This window comes from Bufo bufo, chromosome 5 (genome assembly GCF_905171765.1).
Source record: "Bufo bufo chromosome 5, aBufBuf1.1, whole genome shotgun sequence".
Classification (NCBI taxonomy): Eukaryota; Metazoa; Chordata; class Amphibia; order Anura; family Bufonidae; genus Bufo; species Bufo bufo.
The window spans coordinates 183332721-183359607 of record NC_053393.1 but is presented as its reverse complement, the minus strand read 5'-3'; the positions used below and the strand labels follow the sequence as shown (position 1 = coordinate 183359607).

General features: G+C 37.4%; 1 protein-coding gene across 1 annotated transcript in view; it reads right to left on the bottom strand.

Annotated features, from left to right (window-relative positions):
- Positions 1-26887, bottom strand: part of CDH7 (cadherin 7) — a 342814-nt gene that overhangs the window by 177305 nt on the left and 138622 nt on the right. The window contains exons 2-3 of the mRNA XM_040432014.1: positions 10570-10864; positions 116-235 (exon numbers count right to left, since the gene is read on the bottom strand). Coding sequence (XP_040287948.1) covers positions 116-235; positions 10570-10864 — 415 coding nt within the window. The remainder of the gene's footprint in view (positions 1-115; positions 236-10569; positions 10865-26887) is intronic.

Genomic DNA, 26887 nt, shown 5'->3' with positions numbered 1-26887 from the left:
TTGAAGGAATAGTACAGTAGCCTAAGTGGACTAAATATCAAACAGTTACATAAGTGTTTTTTTTTTATATCGAAGTCTATTGTTTTTCATAAGACAAATATTTTTTGTTCCTTACCTGTCTTTGGCTCCACAGAAAAGTATGGCTGGCCTTGAAGAATGCTATAGATCACTCGAGCGCTATTTCCATAAGTAGGATCATCGGCATCTGTTGCTGTTACTTGCATCACTGATGTTCCTTAATAAAATGGTATTGGTTTCAGTTAAGCAGATTTCAACCTACAGCAGTACATTGTAAAACATTTATAATATTGTAATTCTAGAAACATTGCTGGCAGATGTACATGTTATTTGTTCATTTAATTACTGTACATAAACTCATATAAATCACATTGTAAAACCAATTTAAATGGCGTTAGTTAGTTACAAAATGAATTCAACCATAACCCGTGTTGTAATTCGGAATTTACCGTAACTTTAAATACACGTTTTGAAAAGAGAGGCTAAAATGGAAAGGGATTTTGTAAACTAGATGTTCATGAGTAGCAGATTGTTCATTCATTAATTTCTAGTTATATCACTGAGTTCTATGACTTTAATAATGTATCTAGTTTCCAGTAAATGGGCTTCTGGTAAAGTTTTATTTCTATAAATGGTTGCCTCCAAAATGCATATGCATGAGGAGAGGTGCATATTAATTACATTTTATTGGTACATATTCATAAGTCTATAAGAGAAAACAACTCGAACATAAGAAACAAAATGAATTGAGCATACAAATTGTATTAACCCTTTATTTATGGAGTTATTCACTTGATATAAGAAAGAGCTCAAACTAAAATAAAATAACAAAACTTTATTGGTAGTCAGCTTAAAATCTCAATAATTGTCTATCTGCCTCTAATTATGTAAAACAATGAATGAACCACACTCCGTGCTCCAACCCTCAGCATACCTGCTTCTCATTAGGTGTGGGTTGATAATGGCAGTTTCTATGGTTCAAACTAATTACCTCACTTAAATTGGCTACATATGTAACTGGCTTCCTAACCAGCGCCTTCCTCGATGCGTTTCCCTGCTGGATACTGCCAGCTATTCACCAGGAGAAAAAGCGCATGTAATTAAGCCAGTTTAAACAAAAATGACAAATAAACATTAGCAACTGCACGCCACTGATGTCGTGCAGCAGCAAGTAGCCCTCGGCACTATGACGGCTGTAGAGCGGCCGCCATAGTGTGCTCCTTAAGAGCAGGTAGCCACTCCCCCTCAAGGCAGAGACCCACAGTGACGCGTCCAATAAAGTGAGGAGGCCTGTATCACCACTCCTCCTCCAGCTGTGGATAGACACGCACGGTGCCAGAGGGTGAGAATGATGTATTCAAAGTATGCAGTGACTAAACCACGGCCATACAGAATGCTCTGGGGACAAGGCAGAGTATACAGCAGGACAATCACAGCGATGATAATATGTATTTTACTAATCGCTGGTAATAGAGAAATACTTTACACAAACAGGTTAGATGGTAGTAAACCTTCCAAAGCGAAGGAGAGATTTTTAGATCATGTGACAGATGGTATATATGTCACTGAAATGCAATACTTACAATAAACATAATAAACCCCTAAAAAGGGGGGATTATTTACCCTCTGGCACCTCATGATATACAGATGCGTCCTCTCTTACCTGATCTCCAAACTGGAAGTGGAGTCAATTTTGTCCTGAGAGCAAAACAACATCATATCGCGAGACTGTAACTAAACTCTAAAAAGCTGCAATACACATCACAACCACTGGGCGGTGAATGCTCCACATTTAGCTTATTACTTAAGCTGCAGAGAAGCTAGCCTCAAATATGAGATATTAAGCGGAAGACCTAGCTAGATTTGGTAACATCTATGAGAATATTAAATGTGCAAAAGTCAAACACATGAGAATAAAGGAACACTAAATCCAGAATCCAAATATCATGTGTGATACTGCCTGCTTAGCTGTGTATCTAATCATATCATGCGTGATACTGTCTACTCAGCTGCGTATCTAATCATATTATGTGTGATACTGCCTGCTGAGCTGTGTATCTAATCATATCATGTGTGATACTGTCCGCAGAGCTGTGTATCTCTGTAATTCTACCTTGTGTGATACTGTCTGCTCTGCTGTTTATCTAAACCTATCATGTGTGATACTGTCTGCCAGAGCATTGTATCTAAGCCTATTGTGTGTGATACTGCCTGCTGAGCTGTGTATCTAATCCAATCATGTGTGATACTGCCTGCTGAGCTGTGTATATAATTCTATTCTGTGTGATACTGTCTGCAGAGTCGTGTATCTAAGCCTATTGTGTGTGATTCTGCCTGCTGAGTTGTGTATCTAATCAAATCATGTGTGAAACTTTCTGCTTAGCTGTGTATCTAATCCTATCATGTGTGACACTCTTCGCTAAGCTGCTTATCTAATCCTATCATGTGTGAATTTTTTTTATAAGATGTGTATCTAATTCTGTCGTGTGTGATACTGCCTGCTGAGCTGTGTATCTAATCCTATTCTGTGTGATACTGTCTGCTAAGATGCGCATCTAATCCTATTATGTGTGATACAGTGGCTCATTTTACATTCCCAGGTTTTTCTGTCTCTATCATTCTTACAATTCCCTCTAGAGAGGAAGGTTTTGTGTTAAGGAACAGATATGAGCAGGAGGTCAGATGGAGGGGGAGATGAGAAGTTCCTTGCTGGGTGCAGGGGTCTTCGGCAGTGCAGGAGAATAGGGGTGATAGTTGTGGAAAGCAGAAACATTGTTTGCAGTGTATATTTCATTAGTTACAATTCTGGTATCATTTGATTTTGTGCACTTTGTGCAATGTCTCAGAAGAACGAGAACCTTACGTTTACACTTCTAGGTGTGAACAATAGAGGAGCGGCTGGATGTAACTTAATCAGGGACTAATCAAAGAACAGCTGGATACAATGGTGAATAGTCAGAGCCAACAAACAGTTAATAAAGAGACAGGGCCTGGAGACTGGAGCCTTGACATAGGCAGGAAATATGAGGCCTGGACACTTAGATGATGGGAGATTTGTGAGAAGCTATGATGCTGAATGCTGACATTCCAGGGCTAAACACAGCCGATTTTCAGCCAAAGCCAGAAGTAGAAATCCTTCCTTTACTGTATATTTCTAATTCCTTTCCAATCCATTTCTGTGGGCAGGTCTGCTTCAAATCCTCATCCAAAAAACCTTGTGTATTTAGCCTTAGTGCATTCACATGACCATATTTTTGGTCTGCATCCGATCCACATTTTTTGAGGACCCATTCATTTCAATGGGGGCAAAAAAGATGTGGACAGCACCATGTGCTGCCTGCATCTGAATGTCTGTTCTGTGGCCCCCCAAGAATATAGAACCTGTCCTATCCTTGTGTATTTTGCAGGGGGAATTCTCCATTGGCAATAGAGGGTGGTCAATATATATTTATTGGCAAAGCACGCAAAATGAGGAGGGAGGTCAAAAGAGGATTATATACTGCTGGCACTACTGGTGGAAATGGAGGAGCATTAAACACTGGAGCCAATCAATAAATATATATATATATATATATATATATATATATACATGCAGTAAAAAAGAAAATTCAGACCATTCCAGGTGGTCACCTGACCAAGAATAAAATCATGTGATCATACTGCGTCACTATCTTACACACGCTCTGATGTACATGTGACCGACTAGGAGAGAGATCCTGAATCCGCCCCATAGAAATCATCCGGAGGCCAGGCGAATAAAAAAAAGAGCACTGCCCATAATACGTCACCAGGAGGAACGACATAGGGCATCAACACCGCCCATAATACGGAGCAATTGGCTGTTTTAACTTGAGGGGAGCCACTGTATCCTATTGACCCCTCAAGCCTCCACGCCCCCAACTCCTCCCCCCCGCCCATGTGACTCACACACATTGCGCTCAAACAGAGTGCATAAAACAATGGGAAAAAGTATGTTTGAATGTAATCATTTTATTTTCTTTTTTACTGCATGTATCCTTATCCCGCTAACCGTTAGTCACGGCAAGGGGCACAGACCAGGGAAGCAGACGCAGTTTTTCCCGTAAGCTGGACGGGTAATATCCAGCAAAACAATTCGGAGGCGTTGTGACCCATCACAACCCCATTCGGTAAGCATAATCAGTGTACTTGCTAACACTTATTACTGTAAGGTTCTACACACGAGGCGCTGCCTCCTCTCCTCTTTCTCTCTTTTATGTATATATATATATACAGACACTTCAGGGGACATTATAAATACTGAGGGCACAGTACAGGGGAGTTATAACTGCAGAGGGCATTAGAACTACATGGGGACCTGCAGGGGCGGCATTATAAATACTGAGGGCACTTTGGTGATATTACTTGGGAATAGTTATGTTGCTGCTCGTTATTAAAGAAGACCGCTGCTATATATCCTATATAACCTATATCTGTATAATACTCTATACAAATACATATAATAGCTTCATAGACAGTATCACACATGGTAGGATTAGATACGCAGCTCAGCAGGCAGTATAACACATGATAGGATTCGATACGCAGCTTAGCAGGCAGTATCACGCATGATAGGATTAGATACACCACTCAACAGACAGTATAAAACACCATAGGCTTAGACACACAACTCTGAAGACAGTATCTCACATGGTAGGATTAGATACACAGCTCAGCAGACAGTATCACACAAAATAGGATTAGATACACAACTCTGCAAACAATATCACACATGATAGGATTAGATACACAGCTGAGCAGACAGTATCACACATGATAGGATTAGATACACAACTAAGCAGACAGTATCAATCACAATAGGTTTAGACACACCACTCTGCAGACAGTATCACACATAATAGGATTAGATATGCAGCTTATCAGGCAGTATCACACATAATAGGATTAGATACACAGCTCAGCAGACAGTATCACACATGATAGGATTAGATACACAGCTCAGCAGACAATCAATAAGTATTTTAAATGTCATGCAAAAATTGCAGTCTATACTGACACCCAATGTGTCTGAATTGTATTATGTACATTTGTAACATGTAATGGGACTGTTAAAAGTATATAATAATCTCTGCATAATTCTGTGGTTGGTGTGTTATTTTGAATATAATAAATATAATACTAGACTAGCACTGTATACTGACACCAAGTGTATCTAAATCATAGTATACGGCATATAGAATTGTAGTGAACAATGGAACAGGTCAAAATACATGGTAATCTTTGCCCAGTAAAAAAAAAAAGAGCATCCGTTGGAGGGATTTGTTTAATGTATACAATATATTTTTTTATATATGTTAAATGTCAGACAAACACCTGATGTGAACCCGACCAAATTTCACAATTGTAATTCCATTACCAGCTCTTTACCTTAAGTTCAGGTATTTAGCTAGTAACACAATGCGCCACCTGCTGTCTGAACGTTGCATAGCTAGTAACACAAAGCGCCACCTGCTGTCTGAACCTTGCATTGCAATTTAGCCAATTTAGATATAACGTCTTTCGTGACACATCTCAGGACATGTTGAGATAAGTGATCAGTTAAGTGTGGACACATCTGTATATCATGCACAATTAGATATGTATCTGTGCATTTAATACGGAGACCACTCAGATATGAAGTATGTGGGGTCTAATAAGCCCTCAAGTACATATATAATACCCACAACCATCAATAAGGGGAAAAAAAACTAATTACGATGGATGTGGATATTGACATAAGCAGAGACATGAACAGAACTGGAATGCCTGTGCACCCTTCTAACCTGTGCCAGGACACACTGTTTATATAAAGCAGGTGTATGATATGTAATAATTTAGTCCATTAGGTTTAACAGTATGGAGTCTAAATGTCCACTCAGCTTCTTTACGTAAAAGGAGGTTATCAATGTTGCCTCCTCTAGGTGATGGTTTGATTTGTTCAATTTCCTGAAAACGTATGCAGTTAGATCTTCCTACATGGTGTTCCAGCACATGTTGCGCTATAGATGTGTCATCCTGTTTGGTAATGTTGGATAGATGCTCCCCTATCTGTCTCTTAAACTCCCTTTTGGTTTTACCCACATATTGCTTTTGACATATGCATGTGGCCACATACACTATGCCAACAGTTTTGCAGTTAATAAATGATCTAATATTATAACTGCGTCTCGTCACCGAGCTAGTGACTGTGTTGCCTTTTTTGATAGCTTGGCACGCAACACAGCCACCACATTTAAATGTGCCACATGGTTCTTTTGGAAGCCACATCTCATTTGCAGGACCAATCTATCCCTTAAATTGCCACCTCTTCAGTATGTAATCTGGGGAAAATAAGCCACCAGATCTCCTACAACTGGGTAGGATACCCCAGGATTCCTGAAGAATCTCCCATACTTCTTTGTTCGCCAGATAGAATGTGCCAATAATCCTCAATTAATCATGATCCGTGTCTCTTTTTTTGGGGTTCAGTAAACTCTCCCTGTTGCAGCCAACAGTGTGCTGATAGGCTGTCTTCAGGGAGGAAATAAGGTAACCCCTTTGAGTGAACCTTCTTTGGAGATCGCTAGCTGCCATCTTAAAGTCTGCCCATTTGGAGCAATTCTGTCAGGCCCTTAAATATTGGCCTTTAGGAATGCCTCGTTTGAGTGAGATTGGATGTCTTCTTTCCCATTGCACGAGGGAGTTAGTAGCTATGGATTTCCGAAACATCTTGGTGACTATTTTTTTGGATTGACTGATGCTGATGGAAAGGTCTAGAAATGTGAGATGAGTAACACTGATTTCATAGGTGAAATATAACCCCAGCTCATTCACATTGAGCGAGGAAACAAATCCCTCAAATTCAGTCACGGTACCACTCCACAGAATGAAAACATCATCAATGAACTTCATCCATAAATCAATGGATGAGGTCCATCAATCCATCACGTCACCAAAGACGATCACGTCACCTTTCCCAACAGCCCAGGTATAAATTGGCATAAGTCGGGGCACATGGACTCCCCATTGTCACACCCCTGAGCTGGTGGTAGATATCCCGATCAAAGGAGAAGATGTTACGCCCCAGGACAAATCGGAGCAACTCCATCACAAATTCATTGTGCATCGTTAAATGTGCACCTCTTTCCGCCAGGAATGCTCTAATTGCCTCACATCCCTTGTCATGAGGGATTGAGCTATAAAGAGCCTCAACATCTAAACTGACTAGCAATATACCTTCATCAAGGTGTATATTATCGAGGCACCTTAACACATCCATAGTGTCTCGTACATAAGACCAGTTTTGATAGCGAATATTCTAATCGCTAACTTTTATTGCAAATATCGGCACTTCGAGAATTTGCGAAGATGTAGAATATAGTGCTATATTTTCGTAATAGCGAATATTCTAGATTTTCTTTTCATCAGTAACCTCCCTTCTTGCTTGTGGGCCAATGAGAAAGCTGCAATATCTTTGTCAGAGCTTAGCAACATTCCTAGCAACCAGAAATATATTAGATAAGTATATGGAGTGTTACAGGCACTCTATCACCTGAAACTGCAGAGAGGTATTTCTATGGGTGAGATGTTGATGTTATAGAGAATCCAGTGTTGAGACATGTATATATTAAAAATATATTTATTTAGTTAATAGATCATATATTCACATTGCGTTCCTCAAAATTGGTAAAAAAGCAAAAAGGTGGGTAAAAGGATAAAAAAAAGGGGTTAAAAAATGAAAAATAGTGATAAAAATAGTCCGGTTGCAGATGAAGGGGTGTATATAGTCTTGCAAGCTCCTGGGATAGTGTGGGTATAGTTCAATTCAAATATATTATCTCAGTAAATCTCCCATATAAAGGTAGTAGCTGTGGGAGGTGGGATGTATCCACTTTCTGGGTGTTTACACAGGGTATTAGATCTGATAAATTCCCTGTGATCCAACGTACCTATTTGTATCTGCTGTGATTTGGGAAGCCTTTTAGTGTTTAAAGAAGTGATTTACCTGGTCTCGTAGCTTGTGAGAGTTTACCGTATCCCCAACGTCTCTTTCCCCCTTTGTGGGTCGGTGTGCTGGGGCGGTGTTCTCTGTCTCAGCCTGGAGTAGGTCCCGTAGACTGCGGGTTGCTTCCGGGTAGTAAGTTACGTGGGTGCCGGAAAGTCACGTGGAGTCCCACATGATCAGTGTTAGGCCGGAGTTCAAATTCTTTTTGTGCGCTGCCGGTTGATACCCCTTAATCGCAAGATTTGTATGGTATGGTGCGGTTTCTCTGGGGATAATGCAGTAGGCCTATATATTCGTAATAGCAAATATTCAAGATTTTTTTTTCATCAGTAACCTCCCTTCTTGCTTGTGGGCCAATGAGAAAGCTGCAATATCTTTGTCAGAGCTTAGCAACATTCCTAGCAACCAATAGAAATGTTGCCTACCCCTTACTATATAGGAAACTCCCCAGCAGCTATTTTCTGCTGTTTTTTTTTTGCAGTTTTAAGAGAGAGAGAGCAGTGTCATTGCTGTGCTCTGTGCTTTCATCTGGATCCTATTCCTTATTCAATTACATTAGATATTTATCTCATATATATATAATATATAAAGGCGCCTAGTAAGTAGGAGATAGTCAGTGTAGGTTAGATAGTGATATAGTGTAGCTGATAGGTTCCAGTGGAGGGTGTTAGGTAGTGTGATAGGAATCAAAGTTTCTCTGCTGTCCATACATACATGCTACAGACATAGTGCTATGATGTCACAGCAATACTTAGTGCACCAATCAGTAATATCTACTCAGACCTGATAAAATGCAAATTTGCATGTATTGCGCAAAAAATATGTGCATCATTAGTGCTGATTTGTGCAATCACGAAAATAATGACTAGTGATCTTGGATTCTAGAATTTGCTAATTTATCGCGAATATTATGTGAAAAATTCACGAAATATTGTGAATTTTTTTTTGCCTATACCGCTAATTACTGCATAAGACAGCAGGCTGACTACGAACGATCTCAAAATCCTGTCCACGTAAAGGCTGATTAGACTACCAATCCAGATACAATTGGTCTAGCTTTCAAAGGGGAGACCCCCTTGTGTATCTTCGGTAGACTATAAAAAAGATGGCAGTATCGGATATTTAGGTAGCAAACATGCATATTCAGCATCGCTGATCAAGCATTGTCACTTAGCTCTGTCCAAGATCTGAGTTAACTTCATATTGAAGGTCTCAGTGGGGTTAGTGTCCAGCCTTCTGTAACATGCATTGTCATTCAGAATTCGTCTATCCACAGCTGGAGGAGAAGTGGTGATACATGCCTCCTCACCTTATTGGACGCATCACTGTGGGGCTCCAACATGAGGGGGAGTGGCTACCTGCTCTTAAGGAGCGCACTATGGCGGCCGCGGTAGGGCTGTCATAGTGCTGGGGGCTACTTGCTGCTGCATGCATGACATCAGTGGCGTGCAGCTACTAATGTTTATTTGTTATTTTGGTTTAAACCGGCTTAATTACATGCGCCTTTACTCCTGATGAATAGCTAATAGTATCCAGCAAGGAAACGCATAGAGGAAGACGCTGGTTAGGAAGCCAATTACATATGTAGGCAATTTAAGTGAAGGCTATTAACATAGGGATTATACACAGGGCAACACCGGGTCTAGCTAATCCAGGCTACTATTGATCTAACCGAGCACAAGTTTAGCTCAGTGGATCTTAATTGCTAGACATTTCATCAGTGTGCCAGATACATAGATACAATTTTATACTGCTAATGATCTAAGTAAGCACTAGGTCAGCTCAGCGGATCATATCGCTACCCGTTATATAAGTGTGCCAAACTATCCCTACCCTCACATCAGTCTGAACCACAGACACTGCCATTGTCAACCCACACCACACCTAATGAGAAGCAGGTGTTCTGAGGGGTTGGAGCACAGAGTGTGGTTGGTTCATTGGTTTACATAAATAAAAGCAGATTATTGAGATTTTAACCTGACTACAAATAAAGTTTTGTTATTTTATTTTAGCTTGAGCTCTTTCTTATATATAGTGATTAGCTTTGAAACCCGATAGATGCAAACCATTTGAGACTTTTTTCAGTAAATTGCTATATTTAAGAAGCTTGAACTGTAGGCTTGATGCAATACACATTCAGTGCTCAAAATATCCATTACCATACCGTATCTCGAAGTTGGCGTGACAAAGAGTCTAATATCAGAGCAACGGCTGCAACAGTAAGTAGTGCTTGTATACCGTTGTATCTTTGAATAGGTAGTTGAGGTAGAATGGGAACATTGACTATAAAAGAAGCTGTGTAACATTGTCAGGAGTTTATTGGAGAAGTCACAGCCTTGTCCAATCAGATTTACTTTGACAGCATCATGCTTTACAGCTTGTACATGCAATTCTTCAGGGAAGTATCTCTAATGAACCAGTCAATGTCTGGAAGGTCTAAGGTTTTGCAGGTTATAGGAAAAATGTTAAAACAAAAGATTTTAACAAAAGGAAAGCAAAAATACTTTTATTCAGTATGTCAAGCTAGATATTTTTTTTCTCTTTCTTACCAACAGGGGACATTTCAGGGATGCCAGCAGTATAGGGTCCATCCAGAAATTTTGGCTCATTGTCATTTATATCTTGTACTTTGATGACAAATTCAGATTCAGGCTCCACTGGTCTATTTGTTTGCCTGTCAATAGCTTGTGCTCGCAACGTATAGTAAGCTTGTTCTTCTCTATCCAACCTCTTTGTAGCATGAATGTCACCAGTATTTTCATCAATATTAAATATGGAACCAGCCCCTTCACCCGTCAAAACATATTTGATGGAGTTTTCTCCCGTATCCACATCAGAGTGAAGCTGTTGGAAAATTGAAAAAAGATGTTAAGTTAAAAGGCAAAGTGACACAGAGAAAATCAAGAAAAATCCATTGCCTCCTAGTGAAATACATGAATTGTCATTGTTTTGAAAATGATCTGGAAAAGTTTCTTGTTCACTGAAAAAAATGATGAAGCTCTGTCAAATGCTTTGGGAAGCAAACCAATTTTTATATCTCCCAATAAACAATTTGGATGCACTCTGTATTTCACACTGTGCTGGAAATCACATTCATACCACAGTTTGAAGCACTGTCACATTCATTGCGTAGGAAATATGACTTGTAAATAGTTTACAATTTATTTCCTCTAGTGGCACCGGGTCACTGAGGAGCATCTTAGATAAAGTTATTTATGCTGCGTTTTTTTACAAACTAGAAATGTTTTCTTGTTTGACATTGCACATCACTATGTATTATTTTTTGGATGTTCCGTATTTTCCTGTTTTCTTAAGTGATTCACCTTTGTAACTGTAAATGTTATATTTTGCTATTACTGTATGCCAAATCGAGAAGACTAAGAAAACAGAATTATGTATTAATTTTAATGTAAGCTACTGGATTATAATTGCGATGGCAATTTATTAATTGCAAATATCCAGAACTGCAGTCCATGTAAGCATCTGTAGCCTAGCATAGGAACAGTAGAATACACTTATATTATTTACTTTTTTATTGACATTCATGGCCTGTGAATAGAGATGAGTGAATCAATTTCACACAAATCAAATTAATCTCAAATTTCCAAAAACTTTGGGGTTCTAGTGTATCCAAGCTTCTTGCAATTCTATTTGGACATATGCCATTTTATAGATCAGAAGATAGCAGGGCATGGAAGAAGAAAAAGGAGGATCATAACTACTACTGCACCTGCTGCCACTACTACCACCCCCTACACGGCCACACTTCCCGCCTTCTCCGTCAGGTTCCTTACCACTTTTGCTCTACAAAAGTAATTGCTTCTTCACTTTCCCAGAACTTACTGGCACATGTAGTAGTGGTAGCAGAATTGGTGGTGATAAATGGGGCTCATTTAGAGCATATACTTTTGTGGCATATATCAGTCACAAATTTTGTAGCTAGCCATTCTGCAACAAAATCTGTGACTTTTCCCTGCTCACGCCACTTTCGGACAAGCGGAGAAAAAGGGGGTCTGGTGTGAGAGGGGGAGAGGGCATGCCTGCAGGCCCGTCTCATTCAGCCTTTTATATGTCAGGTTTAGGCATATAAAATGGCTTAAATCTACACCAGCAAGGGAGCTGACATAAATTTAAGTTTGTCACACGGCCTGCTGAAGAAAGCACCAAAGTACAGTAATGTAGAGGCTGCTGCCTCCATATAACTTTGGCACTTCCTCCAGCAGTGCAAAGACAATTAATACCGGCGTGTAAATCGCCGATCTTAATAAATGGTACACTATGTGTTAACCCATAGTCATAGTAAATTTGACCTTACTAGGGATGAACGAATCAAGCTTCAGATTCTAGATCTGAAAATCACTTTGCTCAAAACTTTGGATTATTGATGTATGGATATCCATCTCCAATCCAAGTTTTAAAATGGTTTTCCACTTTAAAAATCAAATAACTAAGTTATTCACCAAAGTCTTGTGAGACTTCAGGAATAACTGACTTTGCCTCAATGGAGGCCTTACATTTTAATGCTGTATGGGGACGGATCTCCATTAGTGATGAGCGGCAGGGTTTCATATTAGAATTCGCGATATTTCACAAATATTTTATAGAATATTCAGCGAATATTCACGAATTCAAATATTCGTTATATTCTACGATTTTTTTTACTTGAAAAATCGGCAAGTTAATAATCGCGTAATATGCAAATTTTCATAATTGCCGAGCAAAAACATGATTCCTCCCTGCTTCTTGCTTGTGGGCCAATGAGTCATAGCACTGCACTATATTGAATATATTAGTTTTTTCGAATATTCGTAATATTCTAAAACAAGAATATATAGCAATATAGCGAATATCCGAATAAAACAAAACAAATATAGAGCAATTTAGCTAATATAGTGCTATAATCTTTTTTTTCAATAGTTCAATAGAATTTCAGATGAGAAAAAAAATACAACTATTAGACAATGAAGATTAAAGCACTATATTAGCTAAATTGCTTTATATTAGTTTTTTTCGAATATTTGCTATATTGCTATATAGAAACATAGAAACATAGAATGTGTCGGCAGATAAAAACCATTTGGCCCATCTAGTCTGCCCAATATATCTGAATCTTATGAATCCTATATATTCTTGTTTTAAAATATTACGAATATTCGGAAAAAAAAATATATTCGATATATTAGAATATTCAGCATTTTTCCCATTTAAAGTCATGATTCCTCCCTGCTTCTTGCTTGTCGGCCAATAAGTCATTGGCCCACAAGCAAGAAGCAGGGAGGAATCATGTTTTTACTTGGCAATTGAAAAATTTGTGATAAAAAATTTGCATTACGTAAATTCGCATTACAAAAATTTGCAATAAAAAAACACGAATATTCGAAATTCCAAATATATATCACTATATTCTAAATATTCGCGAATTTTCGAAGTACCTATATTCGCAATAAAAATTTGCAATTCAAATATTCGTGATCAACACTAATCTCCATACAGCATTAACTCAAGGTTTTGAGTGAAGAGACTTCCGATCTAGGATCTGAAGCTCGCTTTGCTCTTCCCTAGACATCACTAATGCTGTATTGGAATTACAGAGCTTGAAAGTGGTTAGATACAATCAAATAAGACCCCAGAGTAAAATACACAACTTTTAAAGGAAATCTGAGCACTTTAAATTTGGGTCAAATTTATTCATACCTGAATGGAATCTGCTGACTGATTTGTTTAAATTGTAACCAAAACAAATTTCAGAAAAATTCTGTGTCTCTAGCTGTGAACCAAAGAAATCTGATGAACATAACATTTGACAAACTTTTTAAATGTTCTGCCTTATAGTCTCCTGCACTATCAAACTGTTCTATTGTTCTATTGTTCTAGAGATCCGTTACAATCAAAATTCGACTTGAATCTTTGAAAAAATTCTGATTTGGGAGAATCAGAATTCCTTCAGATGCATTTGGTTGAATTTGTGCAGAGAGAAAGAAAGAGAGAGAGAGAGAAAGAGGGTGATTTTTCCAGGCATTTTAAACACATTTAGTTCCAGTAGAATAGATTTGTACACAAGTTGAAGTTCTTGCCCAATTCAGACTGATTGGATCAAAAAATGTTTTGAAAAATTTGCTCATATTAAACTGCCTCTTCCTATCTATTTTCAGATTCATACACCTACTGAATTTCATATTTAAGAAATATATGTAAGAAGCTACATGAGAGCAGATTGCTATTTACTACCTGTTCCGAGAACCAGGAGTGCCTGTATTATTTTGGAGCATCACTGATCTTTATACCAGCTCCACTTCTCTAGTTTAATTTTTTATTTTATTGCACTGACTGTGTCCACCAGACATAAGTCATAAGAATAAATACCCCAGAATTATTACATTGTGAATACAAGTAGTTGCTAAAAAGACGTTTCAATAGAGGTCACAGGTCTTTAATAAAGCAAGATAAACTGAGCAGATTGATATATAGTTTTGTGGGAAAATATGCAGTATAAATAATAATAAATAGAAATCCCTGCTTTTTTTGTGCTTAAGGGTTGCCCACATGACTCTAACTTCCTTCAATAGAAAGAGCTGGGATATCAATGAATATGACGTAAATATGAAGTTATCATCCAAACCTTAGACATCTGTAGAAAGTGATTATTATTATTTATGTTTTGGCAGCCTCACAAAGGGAGGAATTAAAGGCAAGCTATTTAGCATTAGCATTTGCCCACCCCCCAAAAAAAATAATAATAATTCAGCACATATACAAAATAAGCAATGCCTATAAATTGTGTTGTTCCTTACATTTCATCTTACATGGACATGTCCTATTATGTCACAAGATAACAACCAATTCATAACAATGTAAATTTGTGATATGTTGTCATAATTTTGTCCTATATAGGTCTAGGGACATCCTACTCGTGGCTTTGATGTGAATTTCAACTTTTAAAGGGATTCACTATCATATTGAGATGTTGCACTGAATTGTTTTAATTGGAGTTCTTAACCAAATTAGACATAAAGGAAGAGTTGACACGTGTATGTTATACTTGATGTAAGTGTACTAAAATATTTCAAATTCTTTCAGATTTACCGTATTTCCTGAATATTCTAAATGGATAATGTTGTAAAAATTTGTGTTGATATTTATGAGTAATCATGTATAAAGTATTGTAGCTTAAAATAACAGGCATATTTTGGGTCAATCTTCCTGAAGACATTGTCAGTACTCATGGTGTTCACATCTACTATGCTTCACAACCTGAGAGCTAAATGGTCTTATCTCCCATCAATTTGGCCAGAAGTGTCTGACAAAACTAAACATAAATAATCTATTCAGTGAACACAAATTTCCTGACATTGTAGGACAAATTTATAGTTTATTTAAGTTAATATCTCAACAAAGTCTACTGTTCACCAAAGATGCTTAGAAAACTCATTGCAAGGGTTGAATAACAGACTAGATAAAAAAAAATATTATGTCTTAATCTAGATGGCAGGCACCCAACATTTTCTTTTTAAATCAAGAATTGTTCATGTATAGCCAAGTCATTTTTTAATCTTCCAAGACATAAGATTTATAGAAATTCAAGAGAACAATTCAACCTGAGAATTCTAGATCAGTAGCCATGACATCTAAAGTCAAGAAGCTTGTTTTTCAGAATATATTGTCGTTATACAGTGTTAAGCATTTCAACATATTTCAGGATTTTAAGACCTTGCTAAACCTTCTGAGGTTATTGTTGAAAGAAGGCACTAAGAAAAAGAAAATGTGCAGTTTGTTTAAAATATAGTTTATATATTACACCCTTTACTTTAGTTCTTAATGGGACAACGAAAAATGTGGATCCTAAATATAACTTTTATTGTTCAGCATACATTGATGTCACAGTATCTATACTTATAAATACTTAGATACTTAGAAACTGAATTTCTTCCAATGAAATAAAGTATTTAAAATAAAAAGAATTAAAATGGTGGAATATATTATTAGGCGTGAGTGCCAAATGGACACTATTAGAACAACTAAACTATATATTAGCTATTCAAAGCAACTTAAAGAGGTTGTCGGGACTTTTAATATTGATGACCTATCCTCAGGATAGGTCATCAATATCAGATCAGCAGGGGTCCGACACCCGGCACCCCCACCAATCAATCTATTGAGGGTGTAAAACTTTTTTCAGGTATAATGGTCAAAGGAAGAAGAACTTACAATAATGAGAAATTATAAAAATAATTATATTAATGGGGATAATGTTGTCATTGAAAATTTGAACAGCATTTCAGTATTGTCAGGAGGCGGAATCATAGTATTTTTGGGCATGGCATTATTTCTAGTGATCAACTCCAGTATTTTGGAAGCTGATACTTTAGGTGCATTTAAAGTAAAATTAAAATAAAAAAGACAATTTATCCAGATAGAATCCATAATACCTTAAAGAACTGCATTTTTACTTTGTTTCACCAGTGATTTGTTTAACCAGTCACTTCTAACAGGCAATGTTATTGATGATAAGACAATGACTAATAGGGTAGTAGAGAAGAAATCAGTAATGACAGACCAAGTACAGTAGCTTAAAGTGTAACTGTTGTTTCAATTTTTTAAATATAATGTAGGGATAAGGGTGTTAAACATTTTTGTCATGTACTTTATTAGGGAAAGATGATTCTTTCTACTAGAAAACAGGGTGAAAAGAGTCTTTCTTAGTAAAGCTCTAACAGCGTTGCTAAGGATAATCTGTGTTTGGTCTAAAATCTGCAGAAAACACCTATGTGTAATATGCAGAGGTGACCAGCCACCTCTTGTCACTATATCAGTCTCTGACTATGGACATGTGGACTTACTGTTCATCACCCTGCCTATCTGACTTGTTACACACAGACATCTTTAGTGCTCAGTAAAACTCTGAAGACTGAAGACAGACTCTCCTTAGTAACGCTAAGTTACAGCTTTAATAGCAGACTCTTTAAACTGAAAGGACAGTTATACTTTAACAAATGTAGTAATAAAATAATGGAAACTCTTGTGAACAAGAGTAGAGATGAGCAAATTACTCAGAAATTTGATTCGGTCGGTTCAACAAATTTTCAGAAAATATTCGATTCGATCCGAATTAATTTGTGGCGAATCAAGTTAAAAAACAGCTATTTCCTGGCTGCAGAGAGCCTGTATAGTAGGATAGAACACTGCCTTGCAGTAACAAGCATAGTTAGTCTGCTGTAGTAGTGAAACAAAACTGTGAGTCAGTATGACACACAGATGACAGGCGTCGCTCCTAGAATCACTGCACACCAAATAACTCAAGTGTGAACTCAGCCTTACAGGTCGATGTTAGCGTCAGGTATAAAGAACTGTGCAAAGGTCCAAGATCCTACTATAGCGTGAAAGAGCGCACTTCTTTTACACCGACGTCAGCTGATTAGTGTTGAGCGAACAGTTCGAGCATAGTTCGGGTCCGTACCGAATTTTGGGGTGTTCGTGACACGGACCCGAACCCGAACTTTTTCGTAAAAGTTCGGGTTCGGGTTCGTCGTTCGGCATGTATTTTGGCGCATTTTGAAAGGCTGCAAAGCAGCCAATCAACATGCATCATACTACTTGCCCTAAGATGCCATCGCAGCCATGCCTACTATTGGCAAGGCTGTGATTGGCCAAGTGCAGCATGTGACTCAGCCTCTTTATAAGCTTGTGCGCACGTCGGGACGTGCTCACTCCCGATGTGAATAGAACAGGGATAGACGCAGCTGATGCTAGGGCGAGAATAGGCAGGGATAATTGAATAACTGGAAGCAAATTTCTCTCCTCCACCTGTGATTCATCTGAACAACTGCAGCTGAGCTGCTTTTTTGATAGGGATTGGCTATTTTTAGAGTGGCCAGAGTGATTTTTCCATCCACATGTACCTGGGCTGACCGCCGGCTGCCATTTTGCGACTTGTAGTGCTGCAGCAGAAGCTGCCACAGTGTGCATTCCAAAGCTCCAAACAAGTCAGACATCTACACCTGGGATACAGACCAATAGCGATTTAGCAGCACAGTCCAAGGCTATTTTTTTTAAAGGTTGTGCAGACCATTTTGTGGCACATGTTACTGGGCTGATAGGCGGCGGCCATCTTGGGACTAGTGCTGCAGCACAATCTCTCCCAACGTCCATTAATCACTTGTAATAGTGGTCTGTGCCATAGAAATCCTACATCAAGGACTTGGGTGTGCTTGTGTCACCCCTACTAATACCAGTCCACCTGTAATCCATACAGTGAAAAGCCATAAAGTATTCCAGTGAGGGAATTTTTTTTTTATTTAAAAAAGGCCAAGTTAGTTTATCTGGCGTTCAATATACTAGATACAGTTAGGCCTGCGTTTCATACATCTGGAATTAGCAAACTAATGTGCTGGGGTTGGGAAAACATATATGTACCCATACTAGAATCTGTCAAAGAAAGCGGTACTCACATATAACAGTCATTCCATCTGTAATCCATACAGTCAAAAGACTGAAAGTATTCCAGTGAGGGAATTTTTTTTATTTAAAAAAGGCCAAGTTAGTTTATCTGGCGTTCAATATACTAGATACAGTTAGGCCTGCGTTTCATACATCTGGAATTAGCAAACTAATGTGCTGGGGTTGGGAAAACATATATGTACCCATACTAGAATCTGTCAAAGAAAGCGGTACTCACATATAACAGTCATTCCATATGTAATCCATACAGTCAAAAGACTGAAAGTATTCCAGTGAGGGGATTTTTTTTATTTAAAAAAGGCCAAGTTAGTTTATCTGGCGTTCAATATACTAGATACAGTTAGGCCTGCGTTTCATACATCTGGAATTAGCAAACTAATGTGCTGGGGTTGGGAAAACATATATGTACCCATACTAGAATCTGTCAAAGAAAGCGGTACTCACATATAACAGTCATTCCATCTGTAATCCATACAGTCAAAAGACTGAAAGTATTCCAGTGAGGGAATTTTTTTTATTTAAAAAAGGCCAAGTTAGTTTATCTGGCGTTCAATATACTAGATACAGTTAGGCCTGCGTTTCATACATCTGGAATTAGCAAACTAATGTGCTGGGGTTGGGAAAACATATATGTACCCATACTAGAATCTGTCAAAGAAAGCGGTACTCACATATAACAGTCATTCCATCTGTAATCCATACAGTCAAAAGACTGAAAGTATTCCAGTGAGGAATTTTTTATTTATTTAAAAAAGGCCAAGTTAGTTTATCTGGCGTTCAATATACTAGATACAGTTAGGCCTGCGTTTCATACATCTGGAATTAGCAAACTAATGTGCTGGGGTTGGGAAAACATATATGTACCCATACTAGAATCTGTCAAAGAAAGCGGTACTCACATATAACAGTCATTCCATCTGTAATCCATAAAGTCAAAAGACTGAAAGTATTCCAGTGAGGGAATTTTTTTTTTATTTAAAAAAGGCCAAGTTAGTTTATCTGGCGTTCAATATACTAGATACAGTTAGGCCTGCGTTTCATACATCTGGAATTAGCAAACTAATATGCTGGGGTTGGGAAAACATATATGTACCCATACTAGAATCTGTCAAAGAAAGCGGTACTCACATATAACAGTCATTCCATCTGTAATCCATACAGTCAAAAGACTGAAAGTATTCCAGTGAGGGAATTTTTTTTATTTAAAAAAGGCCAAGTTAGTTTATCTGGCGTTCAATATACTAGATACAGTTAGGCCTGCGTTTCATACATCTGGAATTAGCAAACTAATGTGCTGGGGTTGGGAAAACATATATGTACCCATACTAGAATCTGTCAAAGAAAGCGGTACTCACATATAACAGTCATTCCATCTGTAATCCATACAGTCAAAAGACTGAAAGTATTCCAGTGAGGGGATTTTTTTTATTTAAAAAAGGCCAAGTTAGTTTATCTGGCGTTCAATATACTAGATACAGTTAGGCCTGCGTTTCATACATCTGGAATTAGCAAACTAATGTGCTGGGGTTGGGAAAACATATATGTACCCATACTAGAATCTGTCAAAGAAAGCGGTACTCACATATAACAGTCATTCCATCTGTAATCCATACAGTCAAAAGACTGAAAGTATTCCAGTGAGGGAATTTTTTTTATTTAAAAAAGGCCAAGTTAGTTTATCTGGCGTTCAATATACTAGATACAGTTAGGCCTGCGTTTCATACATCTGGAATTAGCAAACTAATGTGCTGGGGTTGGGAAAACATATATGTACCCATACTAGAATCTGTCAAAGAAAGCGGTACTCACATATAACAGTCATTCCATCTGTAATCCATACAGTCAAAAGACTGAAAGTATTCCAGTGAGGGAATTTTTTTTATTTAAAAAAGGCCAAGTTAGTTTATCTGGCGTTCAATATACTAGATACAGTTAGGCCTGCGTTTCATACATCTGGAATTAGCAAACTAATGTGCTGGGGTTGGGAAAACATATATGTACCCATACTAGAATCTGTCAAAGAAAGCGGTACTCACATATAACAGTCATTCCATCTGTAATCCATACAGTCAAAAGACTGAAAGTATTCCAGTGAGGGAATTTTTATTTTATTTAAAAAAGGCCAAGTTAGTTTATCTGGCGTTCAATATACTAGATACAGTTAGGCCTGCGTTTCATACATCTGGAATTAGCAAACTAATGTGCTGGGGTTGGGAAAACATATATGTACCCATAATAGAATCTGTCAAAGAAAGCGGTACTCACATATAACAGTCATTCCATCTGTAATCCATACAGTCAAAAGACTGAAAGTATTCCAGTGAGGGAATTTTTTTTTTATTTAAAAAAGGCCAAGTTAGTTTATCTGGCGTTCAATATACTAGATACAGTTAGGCCTGCGTTTCATATATCTGGAATTAGCAAACTAATGTGCTGGGGTTGGGAAAACATATATGTACCCATACTAGAATCTGTCAAAGAAAGCGGTACTCACATATAACAGTCATTCCATTTGTAATCCATACAGTCAAAAGACTGAAAGTATTCCAGTGAGGGAATTTTTTTTATTTAAAAAAGGCCAAGTTAGTTTATCTGGCGTTCAATATACTAGATACAGTTAGGCCTGCGTTTCATACATCTGGAATTAGCAAACTAATGTGCTGGGGTTGGGAAAACATATATGTACCCATACTAGAATCTGTCAAAGAAAGCGGTACTCACATATAACAGTCATTCCATCTGTAATCCATACAGTCAAAAGACTGAAAGTATTCCAGTGAGGGAATTTTTTTTTTATTTAAAAAAGGCCAAGTTAGTTTATCTGGCGTTCAATATACTAGATACAGTTAGGCCTGCGTTTCATACATCTGGAATTAGCAAACTAATGTGCTGGGGTTGGGAAAACATATATGTACCCATACTAGAATCTGTCAAAGAAAGCGGTACTCACATATAACAGTCATTCCATCTGTAATCCATACAGTCAAAAGACTGAAAGTATTCCAGTGAGGGAATTTTTTTTTTATTTAAAAAAGGCCAAGTTAGTTTATCTGGCGTTCAATATACTAGATACAGTTAGGCCTGCGTTTCATACATCTGGAATTAGCAAACTAATGTGCTGGGGTTGGGAAAACATATATGTACCCATACTAGAATCTGTCAAAGAAAGCGGTACTCACATATAACAGTCATTCCATCTGTAATCCATACAGTCAAAAGACTGAAAGTATTCCAGTGAGGGAATTTTTTTTATTTAAAAAAGGCCAAGTTAGTTTATCTGGCGTTCAATATACTAGATACAGTTAGGCCTGCGTTTCATACATCTGGAATTAGCAAACTAATGTGCTGGGGTTGGGAAAACATATATGTACCCATACTAGAATCTGTCAAAGAAAGCGGTACTCACATATAACAGTCATTCCATCTGTAATCCATACAGTCAAAAGACTGAAAGTATTCCAGTGAGGGAATTTTTTTTTTATTTAAAAAAGGCCAAGTTAGTTTATCTGGCGTTCAATATACTAGATACAGTTAGGCCTGCGTTTCATACATCTGGAATTAGCAAACTAATGTGCTGGGGTTGGGAAAACATATATGTACCCATACTAGAATCTGTCAAAGAAAGCGGTACTCACATATAACAGTCATTCCATCTGTAATCCATACAGTCAAAAGACTGAAAGTATTCCAGTGAGGGAATTTTTTTTTTATTTAAAAAAGGCCAAGTTAGTTTATCTGGCGTTCAATATACTAGATACAGTTAGGCCTGCGTTTCATACATCTGGAATTAGCAAACTAATGTGCTGGGGTTGGGAAAACATATATGTACCCATACTAGAATCTGTCAAAGAAAGCGGTACTCACATATAACAGTCATTCCATCTGTAATCCATACAGTCAAAAGACTGAAAGTATTCCAGTGAGGGAATTTTTTTTATTTAAAAAAGGCCAAGTTAGTTTATCTGGCGTTCAATATACTAGATACAGTTAGGCCTGCGTTTCATACATCTGGAATTAGCAAACTAATGTGCTGGGGTTGGGAAAACATATATGTACCCATACTAGAATCTGTCAAAGAAAGCGGTACTCACATATAACAGTCATTCCATCTGTAATCCATACAGTCAAAAGACTGAAAGTATTCCAGTGAGGGAATTTTTTTTATTTAAAAAAGGCCAAGTTAGTTTATCTGGCGTTCAATATACTAGATACAGTTAGGCCTGCGTTTCATACATCTGGAATTAGCAAACTAATGTGCTGGGGTTGGGAAAACATATATGTACCCATACTAGAATCTGTCAAAGAAAGCGGTACTCACATATAACAGTCATTCCATCTGTAATCCATACAGTCAAAAGACTGAAAGTATTCCAGTGAGGGAATTTTTTTTTTATTTAAAAAAGGCCAAGTTAGTTTATCTGGCGTTCAATATACTAGATACAGTTAGGCCTGCGTTTCATACATCTGGAATTAGCAAACTAATGTGCTGGGGTTGGGAAAACATATATGTACCCATACTAGAATCTGTCAAAGAAAGCGGTACTCACATATAACAGTCATTCCATCTGTAATCCATACAGTCAAAAGACTGAAAGTATTCCAGTGAGGGAATTTTTTTTATTTAAAAAAGGCCAAGTTAGTTTATCTGGCGTTCAATATACTAGATACAGTTAGGCCTGCGTTTCATACATCTGGAATTAGCAAACTAATGTGCTGGGGTTGGGAAAACATATATGTACCCATACTAGAATCTGTCAAAGAAAGCGGTACTCACATATAACAGTCATTCCATCTGTAATCCATACAGTCAAAAGACTGAAAGTATTCCAGTGAGGGAATTTTTTTTATTTAAAAAAGGCCAAGTTAGTTTATCTGGCGTTCAATATACTAGATACAGTTAGGCCTGCGTTTCATACATCTGGAATTAGCAAACTAATGTGCTGGGGTTGGGAAAACATATATGTACCCATACTAGAATCTGTCAAAGAAAGCGGTACTCACATATAACAGTCATTCCATCTGTAATCCATACAGTCAAAAGACTGAAAGTATTCCAGTGAGGGAATTTTTTTTTTATTTAAAAAAGGCCAAGTTAGTTTATCTGGCGTTCAATATACTAGATACAGTTAGGCCTGCGTTTCATACATCTGGAATTAGCAAACTAATGTGCTGGGGTTGGGAAAACATATATGTACCCATACTAGAATCTGTCAAAGAAAGCGGTACTCACATATAACAGTCATTCCATCTGTAATCCATACAGTCAAAAGACTGAAAGTATTCCAGTGAGGGAATTTTTATTTTATTTAAAAAAGGCCAAGTTAGTTTATCTGGCGTTCAATATACTAGATACAGTTAGGCCTGCGTTTCATACATCTGGAATTAGCAAACTAATGTGCTGGGGTTGGGAAAACATATATGTACCCATACTAGAATCTGTCAAAGAAAGCGGTACTCACATATAACAGTCATTCCATCTGTAATCCATACAGTCAAAAGACTGAAAGTATTCCAGTGAGGGAATTTTTTTTATTTAAAAAAGGCCAAGTTAGTTTATCTGGCGTTCAATATACTAGATACAGTTAGGCCTGCGTTTCATACATCTGGAATTAGCAAACTAATGTGCTGGGGTTGGGAAAACATATATGTACCCATACTAGAATCTGTCAAAGAAAGCGGTACTCACATATAACAGTCATTCCATCTGTAATCCATACAGTCAAAAGACTGAAAGTATTCCAGTGAGGGAATTTTTTTTTTATTTAAAAAAGGCCAAGTTAGTTTATCTGGCGTTCAATATACTAGATACAGTTAGGCCTGCGTTTAATACATCTGGAATTAGCAAACTAATGTGCTGGGGTTGGGAAAACATATATGTACCCATACTAGAATCTGTCAAAGAAAGTGGTACTCACATATAACAGTCATTCCATCTGTAATCCATACAGTCAAAAGACTGAAAGTATTCCAGTGAGGAAATTTTTTTTTTATTTAAAAAAGGCCAAGTTAGTTTATCTGGCGTTCAATATACTAGATACAGTTAGGCCTGCGTTTCATATATCTGGAATTAGCAAACTAATGTGCTGGGGTTGGGAAAACATATATGTACCCATACTAGAATCTGTCAAAGAAAGCGGTACTCACATATAACAGTCATTCCATCTGTAATCCATACAGTCAAAAGACTGAAAGTATTCCAGTGAGGGAATTTTTTTTATTTAAAAAAGGCCAAGTTAGTTTATCTGGCGTTCAATATACTAGATACAGTTAGGCCTGCGTTTCATACATCTGGAATTAGCAAACTAATGTGCTGGGGTTGGGAAAACATATATGTACCCATACTAGAATCTGTCAAAGAAAGCGGTACTCACATATAACAGTCATTCCATCTGTAATCCATACAGTCAAAAGACTGAAAGTATTCCAGTGAGGGAATTTTTTTTTTATTTAAAAAAGGCCAAGTTAGTTTATCTGGCGTTCAATATACTAGATACAGTTAGGCCTGCGTTTCATACATCTGGAATTAGCAAACTAATGTGCTGGGGTTGGGAAAACATATATGTACCCATACTAGAATCTGTCAAAGAAAGCGGTACTCACATATAACAGTCATTCCATCTGTAATCCATACAGTCAAAAGACTGAAAGTATTCCAGTGAGGGAATTTTTTTTTTATTTAAAAAAGGCCAAGTTAGTTTATCTGGCGTTCAATATACTAGATACAGTTAGGCCTGCGTTTCATACATCTGGAATTAGCAAACTAATGTGCTGGGGTTGGGAAAACATATATGTACCCATACTAGAATCTGTCAAAGAAAGCGGTACTCACATATAACAGTCATTCCATCTGTAATCCATACAGTCAAAAGACTGAAAGTATTCCAGTGAGGGAATTTTTTTTATTTAAAAAAGGCCAAGTTAGTTTATCTGGCGTTCAATATACTAGATACAGTTAGGCCTGCGTTTCATACATCTGGAATTAGCAAACTAATGTGCTGGGGTTGGGAAAACATATATGTACCCATACTAGAATCTGTCAAAGAAAGCGGTACTCACATATAACAGTCATTCCATCTGTAATCCATACAGTCAAAAGACTGAAAGTATTCCAGTGAGGGAATTTTTTTTATTTAAAAAAGGCCAAGTTAGTTTATCTGGCGTTCAATATACTAGATACAGTTAGGCCTGCGTTTCATACATCTGGAATTAGCAAACTAATGTGCTGGGGTTGGGAAAACATATATGTACCCATACTAGAATCTGTCAAAGAAAGCGGTACTCACATATAACAGTCATTCCATCTGTAATCCATACAGTCAAAAGACTGAAAGTATTCCAGTGAGGGAATTTTTTTTTTATTTAAAAAAGGCCAAGTTAGTTTATCTGGCGTTCAATATACTAGATACAGTTAGGCCTGCGTTTCATACATCTGGAATTAGCAAACTAATGTGCTGGGGTTGGGAAAACATATATGTACCCATACTAGAATCTGTCAAAGAAAGCGGTACTCACATATAACAGTCATTCCATCTGTAATCCATACAGTCAAAAGACTGAAAGTATTCCAGTGAGGGAATTTTTTTTATTTAAAAAAGGCCAAGTTAGTTTATCTGGCGTTCAATATACTAGATACAGTTAGGCCTGCGTTTCATACATCTGGAATTAGCAAACTAATGTGCTGGGGTTGGGAAAACATATATGTACCCATACTAGAATCTGTCAAAGAAAGCGGTACTCACATATAACAGTCATTCCATCTGTAATCCATACAGTCAAAAGACTGAAAGTATTCCAGTGAGGGAATTTTTTTTATTTAAAAAAAGCCAAGTTAGTTTATCTGGCGTTCAATATACTAGATACAGTTAGGCCTGCGTTTCATACATCTGGAATTAGCAAACTAATGTGCTGGGGTTGGGAAAACATATATGTACCCATACTAGAATCTGTCAAAGAAAGCGGTACTCACATATAACAGTCATTCCATCTGTAATCCATACAGTCAAAAGACTGAAAGTATTCCAGTGAGGGAATTTTTTTTTTATTTAAAAAAGGCCAAGTTAGTTTATCTGGCGTTCAATATACTAGATACAGTTAGGCCTGCGTTTCATACATCTGGAATTAGCAAACTAATGTGCTGGGGTTGGGAAAACATATATGTACCCATACTAGAATCTGTCAAAGAAAGCGGTACTCACATATAACAGTCATTCCATCTGTAATCCATACAGTCAAAAGACTGAAAGTATTCCAGTGAGGGAATTTTTTTTATTTAAAAAAGGCCAAGTTAGTTTATCTGGCGTTCAATATACTAGATACAGTTAGGCCTGCGTTTCATACATCTGGAATTAGCAAACTAATGTGCTGGGGTTGGGAAAACATATATGTACCCATACTAGAATCTGTCAAAGAAAG